The 9,120-nt window shown below is 35.9% G+C and overlaps 2 protein-coding genes across 4 annotated transcripts; both read left to right on the top strand.

Moving 5' to 3' along the window:
• The first annotated feature begins 276 nt into the window (after positions 1 to 276).
• LOC113309659 lies at positions 277 to 4,824 on the top strand. 3 transcript variants are annotated; one of them, XM_026558132.1, is made up of 4 exons: positions 277 to 534; positions 630 to 1,294; positions 1,435 to 1,521; positions 2,235 to 4,824. In XM_026558132.1, the coding sequence occupies exon 4, from the start codon at positions 3,492 to 3,494 to the stop codon at positions 4,629 to 4,631; it is 1,140 nt and encodes a 379-aa protein (XP_026413917.1). In that variant the 5' UTR covers positions 277 to 534; positions 630 to 1,294; positions 1,435 to 1,521; positions 2,235 to 3,491; the 3' UTR covers positions 4,632 to 4,824. The 3 variants fall into 3 exon arrangements, with proteins under 3 accessions (XP_026413917.1, XP_026413915.1, XP_026413916.1); XM_026558130.1 differs by having other exon boundaries at positions 277 to 541; XM_026558131.1 differs by having other exon boundaries at positions 277 to 1,294.
• Positions 4,825 to 8,088: 3,264 nt separating this feature from the next.
• LOC113311882 (trichohyalin-like) lies at positions 8,089 to 8,772 on the top strand. Its single transcript, XM_026560675.1, has one exon. It carries the CDS (start codon positions 8,089 to 8,091, stop codon positions 8,770 to 8,772), a length of 684 nt encoding a protein of 227 aa, XP_026416460.1.
• The last annotated feature ends 348 nt before the right edge of the window (positions 8,773 to 9,120 follow it).

Below are 9,120 nucleotides of genomic sequence, written 5' to 3'. Positions count from 1 at the left end.
TTAAATTTAAGGGAGTGTATGCAATAATGAAAAAACCACCTTGTAGCCGGAACCCCATTTTTATGCACGCATCCCTTTGAACGCATGGTTATAGTCACAGCTCTGTAAAACCCCAGTAGCTGCTTTAGTCAGTGCCCCATTGTGGTCCTTGAATAATTTTTGTTGTCAATCAATGTATAATCGAATCATGTTCTTTAGTCATATGTTCACATTAGCATCAGTTTGGGCTATATAAACCCGAATAGCATTTTCATTCCCTTCACCGAGCGACTGACGTAACAAGATCATCGGGTCAAACTAGCTAGCTATCTATATCTGCAATTTCTACCGTTTATTTTCATACAACTATTTGCTGTAATGGCTCATAACCTTGAGTTTGAATATAAAGCTAAGTGCTGCGCAGAGGAATTATATGCTATGATGACTCGTGATGCAGCCAAGCTTCCAAAATATGTTCTGCAAATGATCCACAATGTCCAAATTCTCCCTGGAGACGGTGATGTTCGTGTGGGAAGTGTATTTATTTGGGACTATGTACGTGGTACGTAAGGCCTGTAAGACATCCAATCGTTTTCCTTTTGCTCAGTAATCCATCCGACTCTTAGCCAAATTTATTTATGATATTACAGGAGATAAGCCTTCTTCCGCCATGAAGAAAGACAAGGTAACTGCGGTGGACCATAAAAACATGTCAATAACTTTCACAGGTTTTGAAGGAGAACTCACAAATGGTTTTACAAGTTTGTCTAGCACACTTAATTACTATCACACCAATACAGAGGGATGGGAACTATAATTGTCTTGTGAAGTGATCTGTACAATATGAGAAAGCGAACACAGATGATTCTGATCCAACATACTTAAACAAAATGCTGGAAGATTTTACCAAGGAATTGGATACCAATTTGTTCAAGGAAGAGTAGACAAGATTGATCTACCAAGACGAGTATGTGTGCGTGCGTATACAGTGGAGAATCTACACTGGGGCCAGTGGGGTCACTGGCCCCCCTAAATTTTCTAAAAAAAAATAATCTCGTGTAATATTCACCAGATTTAGCTTCGTGCCCCCTCTCTATTAACGCCAAAACTTGGAATAGATATGCTTCTGAAACTAATTTCAGCCATATTCCTGCGCATAACTCACTTCCACGAACTAAAACTGCCCTAGAATGAAGGAAAATTGGGAGAAAATCTGCTGAAATCACGATGATTTTCTTATATTTGTGGTTCGTATATGGTTTATATGAACAACTAAACATTAATCAGTCTCCGTCTGCATCAATTCAATTTCCAAGTACGGATTTTTACTCCTACCTCCTAGATACTCTAATTTTTGATATTTTTCTTCTTGAATCACTTAATTTATGTATATTTTCTTACTGATTGATGAAATTTGGGATTATTATTATGGTGGGTTTTCGATTTTTTTTTTAGGTTTGATGAAATTGATCAATTTTAAGGGAAAAGTGATACTGCAATTTTACAAACAGCCAGTGGGTGTCATTGCTTTGTTTTGCTGTGGTAAGAAAATTAAGTTGATTAGTGATTACTACTTAAAATTGTGTTTCGTGGCTTATAATCATTATGTTAGTGAGTGAAACTTTGTCCTGATTTCTATAATTGTCATCAATTTTTGAGATATTGTGGATGCTGGCTTTGGGAATTAGATATAATGGGTTTTGATTTCAATTTTAGTATCCAATACCTCGACTCCTCAAGATCTGTTAATTAGGGAAGAAATGTGTATCCAATTTGTTTTATCTATTGTTGCTCTTTTTATTAAAACTTGTGTGAATAGTGTTTAATTTATTCCATTGTGTGAATAGATTTATGGATGTGTGTTGGAAGAGTTTAAGCTCAAGTTGATTGACAGTTCCTGTAAGAATCTAAGTTCGGTGTTATAGTCATTTCTAAACTACAGCAAAAAATCGCAAATACTTTGGATGTGTGTAGGCATAGGTGTTATGATATATGGGTTTAGTTTTGGATTAACACATTTAGTTGCTTATTTTTCATGGTTCTGTAATTCCATAGTGTTTACAATAACATTTGATTCAATCTTTTTTTTTTTCTTTTTCTTTAATAATCATAGTACTGTAGTGCTTTGGCCTTTGTGTTTCCTGTTTGTAGTGACTAGTGAGGCTTAATAATCATAGAGACCAATTGTATTCTTTGTAACTCATTGGTATTTAATATTGTAGTGAGGCTAATGAAATTTTGTTTGTGGTTTTCAGACAAAAATGCTTAGGTACTTCCAGAGAAAAAATAGAGACAACAATGCTACAACAGCACCTTTTGTCTCAAACCTGCGTTCTACAACGCGAAATCATGTAATTCATGCTGAGAGTTCAAGTGCCCAGAATGTAGCACCGTCCTGCGCAGTTGAAAACGATGTGAATGAAAACTTACTGGCAAGTTTACCTTCGGATCCAGGACTGCGAACTCCAATATTTGATTATGATCCCAATATCAGAGACCGAGTTCGAAGAGCTTACCTACAAAGAGGTCCTTGTCAGCCAAAAAAGCACACCTATCCAACAAGAATATCTGGTGGCATGCCAAGAAAGTTCTGAGGCTCTTGGTTCAATGAGCACCCAAGTTGGTTGGAATATAACATTTCGACAGAGGCGGTGTTTTGTCTTTGTTGTTATTTGTTTAGAGCTGGTAGTGGTGATTCCTTTGTGGGAAAAGGATTTAGAGGTTGGAGGAAGAAAGAAAGGCTACAACTACATATTGGGGGGCCAAAAAGTGCACATAATAAGGATTTGAAAAATTGTGAGGCGTAAATGAATAGGAAACAACACATTGATGCAATTATTGAAAAACTGTCGGAGGAAGAGAAAAGGGATAATAGGAAAAGGTTGAGGGCATCGATTAACTGTGTTCGATTTCTTTTACGATAGGGGCTTGCATTTCGTGGACATGATGAAACTGAAGCTTCTCTCAACAGAGGAAACTTTATAGAGATCTTAAAATGGTTGGCAGATAATAATGAAGAAATTAAAGCCGTTGTACTAGAGAATGCTCCAGGTAACCAAAAGTTAATAACATCAGATATTCAAAAAGATATAACCAAGTGCTTCTCTTCTGAAATATTAAGTGAAATTATTAAAGAACTCGGGGATGGACCATTTACTCTAGTCTTAGATGAATCTAAAGATATATCATCAAAAGAACAGCTGGTTATTGTTTTGAGATATGTGCACAAAGGTCATGTAATTGAGCGTTTCGTAGGAATCGAACACGTCACTTGTACAACTGCCAATTTTGGATGATTTCTTTTCTCGACATGGATTGAGCATTTCCAAATTACGAGGTCAAGGTTATGAGGGGGCAAGCAATATGCGAGGTGAGTATAATGGTCTAAAGGCACTGATTTTGAAAGATAATGACTGCGCGTATTTTGTCCACTGGTTTGCTCATCAACTGCAGCTAGCTGTTGTGGCTGTGGCAAAAAAAAACATACATATGTAGAAGAACTTTATGTCGTAATGAGTTACTTGGTGAATATGGTAGCTGGATCATCCAAACGTCAAGATATGCTTCGTGAGAAGCAAGCTGAGGCGGTCTTTGAGGCACTATGTAGTGGTGAGATATTAACTGGGCGAGGCCTTAATCAAGAAAGTACTCTTAAACGAGCTGGTGACACGCGTTGGGATTCACATCACAATACGATAGCAAGCTTGATTAATATATTCTCATCTGTTATAACACTTTTGGAATATTTAGCAGTGGATTCTGATAAGAAATTTGAAGCTAAGGTTCTCCTAGATTCTTTGCAAAATTTCAATTTTATTTTCAGCTTGCACTTGATGAAAAAGATTCTGAGAATTACAAATGATCTGTCGAAGGCATTGCAGAAAAAAGATCAAGACATTTTCAATGCCATGAAATTAGTTACAATATGCAGGGAACGACTCCAGATAATGAGAGATAACGAATGGGATTCATTATTGTCAGAAGTATCCTCTTTTAGTGCAAGGCACCGCATCAAAGTTCCTGATATGAATGATGTGTTCCAACGAGAGGGTCGACCAAGGCGTAATACTCAAGAGGTAACTAATTTGTATCATTATCAAGTTGAGTATTTATACACAGTCATAGATATGCAACTTCAAGAACTAAACAATCGCTTCACCGAGACGAACACTGAATTACTTCTTTCTGTGGCATGCTTAAGTCCAAGAGACTCATTCTCTAGATTTGACAAAGATAAACTGATTCATTTTGCTCGGTTTTACCCAAGAGATTTTTCTCCTACTCAACTTGTGTTACTAGAAGATCAACTACTAAATTACATTGCGGATGTAAGGTCCAGCAATGACTTTTCAGAATTGAATGGAATTACTGATCTCGCAATCAAAATGGTAGAGACTAAAAAGGATGAAGTGTACCCTTTGGTTTACTTACTTCTCACATTAGCATTACTTCTACCAGTTGCTACTTCCACCGTAGAAAGGGTATTTTCTTCTATGAAAATTGTAAAGAATCGCTTGCGTAATCGATTGGGGGACGAAAGGTTGAATGACATTTTGATTTGCTACATTGAGAGCCACTTATGCGATCTGATCGGAGATGATATTGTCATGAAAAGGTTTCAGAATATGTGCAGTCGTCGCGGGCAGACATAGAAGTTGCGTGTTTCTATTGAGTTTTAATTGGTGATTTATCTAGATCAAACTTTCTTTTCTTTACAAGTTTTATATTCAGTAACGTACTTACATTTCGGTTTGAATGAACTTTATGGTATTTAGTTTACTTCTGTGCTGATGTGTGAGATTCTTTTTCGCTACGATTTTAGTTATGTTCTTGGAGAATAAAATGTGCCCTAGTAAAATTTTGTTCTGGATTCGCCACTGTGCGTGTATATATATATGTTATAAGTCATGGCTGTTGCAGGGATTGAAGCTACATGTTTATGTTTGATATTTATCTAATCTAATTAATTGAATATGTGGCGTAGTTCCTAAATTATCTTGCCGAAGCAGTGAGGATATATGGCAAGTAACAGCACTATCTCCTGAAGTATCAAAGTGAAGTAGTTGATGTAGAGTATTGTAACTGAAACGGAAACACAAAAAGAATTTTTCCTCAGTTTTGTGATCTTAATTTGGCTCAGTGAAAGCAGTTCTTGTACAAAATTATGCTATTTGGAAATGGCAGCTTAATTATCTACAAAAAGTTGTCATCCCATATGCAAATACTAACTTGCCAGCTGTTTTCTCTCATTGAGGTGCGACTGCCTAAACCATCTTAGTCATTCTTTCGAGTTTGTAATTTCTGTTTCATTAGTGGAGATGACAATCAAATTGCATATGCCATCTCTAAACTGGTTAAGTGATAAAATCATGGAAAGTTATGGCAATTACTCTCTTGCTATATGTAATTTGCTAACAAGGGATTAAAACTTTGCTTTAGTTTACTGGGCTTAACAAAATGTTGGTTCTTTACTAATTATTGTGAACTATACTAGACCGACCGAAGAAAAACGAAGCAAATAACAATTTCCGCCAATAGGCATATACTATCTTCGTTTTAGGAAAATTGTTATTATCATAGTTTCATTTTGCCTAATAATGGGCCAAATTGATAAAGTGATCACTTTTCCTGAAACACAGGGAAATTGAAAAGGTGAAATATCTCTTTTACTGAAACGGAAAAATATCACTTTTCCTGAAACAGAAAATTAGTCGATGATTGGATAATGTGTTATGTATCCTTTGTGGTGCTTTGCATAATGGCTATGCACTAAATTTTCGAAAATTATGCCTGAAGTGAAAGTATCACTTTTTTTTGAAACGGAGGGAGTACATAGTTTTATGAGTTGCAACGGAAAATCAGTTAGATGCATAAACCAAAATATAGCTACATAAAGTATTATGCATCCTTTGTGGTAGTTTGCATAATGGATATACATATAATTTTCTAAAATTTTGTCTAAAATGATAAATACCTCCGATTTTTTCGTAAAAACTCCAAATTTGATATTGTTGTTTATACTCATTGCGTATATTTTTTTATAAAGTGCAAACAACCAAAATATTTTTATGAAATAATAATTCTATTTAGCCCACCAAGTCAAACTCACTATCAAACCCACCGCTGATGTGGCGCTGACGTATTTGACTTTTCCATTTTCTTAGGTTTTCTTCTTTCTTCTGGCGACTTCGATTTTCTCTGCCGTTTTTATTCGGTTGGCTTGGAAAAACCAATAAAAAGCCCCTGAACATAAGATTGGTTGCCTTCCTACCACACATATAGTATATTTAATCTTCTTCTCTAACTCTCACTACCAACCCCTAAAAGAGAGTAACCCAGCAAGAGTGTACCTAAAAGAGCAACCTAAATGGGAAAATTAATCCGCCTTGCTTAACCTCAAACATTTTGTTAAGACTTCATTCATTCAGTCTAGTTAAACCTAACTTGAGATAGTGGTCTAGAAGAAATTATTCATTCAGGTGCTGGAGGTCAAAAAAAACAACGAAAGACATTCATTATGAGCATATCATTGCTATGAAAAATGTTAGCCAGAATCGTGAATGGATCAGTTGTGATGAATCAAATAAGTGATTAGTATTTAGCCAAAGAGCAATAGAGATAGAAATTGGATTTTGGGTTTGTGGATTTAGCAAACCAATTATCCAAAATGTTCACAGAAAATTGAATCTATTAAAATGCATATGAAATATAGGAAAATTCATTCAAAATGGTATGTTGTTCTTTTCGAACATGCGTCAATATAAAGGACTTTATTTTGGATGTATTCTGCAAAGGCTACACTATGAAGTCTGCCAACTCTACAGGTCATGGTAGATTACAACAAAAATACTTTGGAGCGCCTAGAAAAGAAGCGTACAGATTCTAAAACAACCAAGTACATTGGCATTAGCTAGAAAGACAAAAGACAAAGCAAAAGAAAACATAAAAAAATACACAGTTGCATATTATTAATCTGGAAATTCTGAGGATCACGTCGATTACATGTCTCTCCATAAGTTAGACATTGTATGTACCCATCTTAATAAACCTCATTTTAAAGGGAAATTACAGACCAAAACCAAGAATGGAAGGAAAACCCAAGCAGATCACTACCTCCTAGTAGTAATTAAAATGGAGATTCTTGCTGGTAACGCAAAAAACTTCTTTGCTTAGTCTCCCGCTGCTTCTACTTCTTCTACATATTTGGTACCAAAGAGAGAGTAACGGAGAAAAAACTTGCTATTTTGTCTTTGCAAACAGAGTGAACGTAAACGACAGAGAAAAAACGGAACGAAAAAGAAAAACCTAAGGAAATGGAGAAATCAACCACGTTAGCGCCACATCAGCGGTGGGTTTGACTTTGTGGGTTGAGCAGAATTACTGTTTATGAAATTGCAAATTTATGTGAGGTTTCAATTTATAAAAAAAAGTGGCCATAAGAGGTACTCCCTCTCTTCGGATCCTTCGGGCCCTTCGATCTGTCGACCCGACTACTTAAAAGGAGACTGTAGGAGTGAAATATCACACATTTATTATGTATGCGAAGTAAAGGTCATCTACCTTAAGCGAAGACCATCACACATGTTAAAATGAGGATGACTTGATTAATGATGTCAGCATAGTCACAAGTAAAGTGTGATGATCTGTGCGAAGGTGTAAAGTATGCGAATTTGAATGAATGTACATAAGCGATTGTAACGCACAGAGATTCCGAAAATAGAGGATCTATTAGCTGTCATCCACTATGTAGTACCGTATATAAGGGGAAGGAACCTGTGTATTGGGGGGATCTGAGATGAGTGGTAGATAAGAAATTAAGAGAGAGAAATATAATTTAGAGAGCAAGTAAAGTCATTGTATTATCTTGTAACCGATTCAAGAACTTGATAAAATAATAAAAGAATTCCATTATGATTACTTAGAATCTTGTCTAAATTCATAGGGATGTGGTTGTAGGATTTCTTGCAACTACATTTTGGCGCTAGAAACAGGGAGGAATGGTATATCCTGTTGGTGAATCTGTTTAAAAATCAAGTTTCCATGATTGAAAAACCTAGAATTTTTCCATCAACATTTGAGATTTTCATTTGATAATACAAGAAAGTGGAAATGATAAGAATTAGATATACTGTTAAGCAAGCGGAAACAACCAGAAGAAGTAAAAGAATTTACGAACGAAGAAGAGGAGAAATTCATGAGCAATTAGAAGAAGGAGAAAGAACAAATCAAAGAAATGATGTCCTGAATGGACTACAACGTACACAAAAGCAGAATAATGATATTGATTATGATAGAGTGAGTATTCATACTGCACATACGAACTCTACCGAAGATGAAACACAGAGAACTGGAGATGAAGGAAGGATTGAAGGAAATGAAGAAAATATGACACTTGAAGAACTTAGACAAAGATTTATTGCTGAGCGACAAAGAGAAGATGAAGAGCGTGTGAATTTGATACGACAGAATGATGATTTAAGAGAAGAGAATCTCAGATTACACGAACAAAGATCAAGAAGCGTTACGCGATCAAGATCAAGAACCAGCAGAAGTTCATCAAGACAAAGTCGATCAAATCGAAGAAATTCCAAGCGAGAACAAACATTAGATAATATTTATGAGAATTTGCAAGAAGATGATAATTTACAAGATCAATGCGAGAGACGCACAGTAAATGACCGATATGAACAGCAACATGAGCGTCGTGGCAGACAAGAAGATCAAATGAACAATAGACTTCAAGATGCAACCGCACGTCATCGTACTCGTTACGCATCAGATAATGATGGATAACATGATCCGGAACAAGGGAGATCTATTACATGGTAGACAAATGTTGAGGGATCAATATGCACGCGAACAAGAGGAAGAGAGAAACAACGATGTGCATGAACGTGTGAGATTTGAACGAGAAAGACGTAGAAGAATAAGAGAAGAAACTGAAGAAAGAGAGATTGAGGAGGCTATACGTAAGAATAATCATGAGAATAGATTAAGACAAGCCAGATCAAAAAGACCTATGCAAAAAGATTTAGACCAAACTATGAGCGAAGAAATTCTCAGAGAAATGGCTGAATTGAGAGAAATGATGACTATGCGAAAAATGGTGGAAGAAGACAGTTAGAGGAAGCAGTAGAGGAA

This window comes from Papaver somniferum, chromosome 9, assembly GCF_003573695.1.
Source record: "Papaver somniferum cultivar HN1 chromosome 9, ASM357369v1, whole genome shotgun sequence".
NCBI lineage: Eukaryota > Viridiplantae > Streptophyta > Magnoliopsida > Ranunculales > Papaveraceae > Papaver > Papaver somniferum.
The sequence above is the reverse complement of the archived record's forward strand: the minus strand, read 5'-3'. Positions and strand labels throughout refer to the sequence as shown.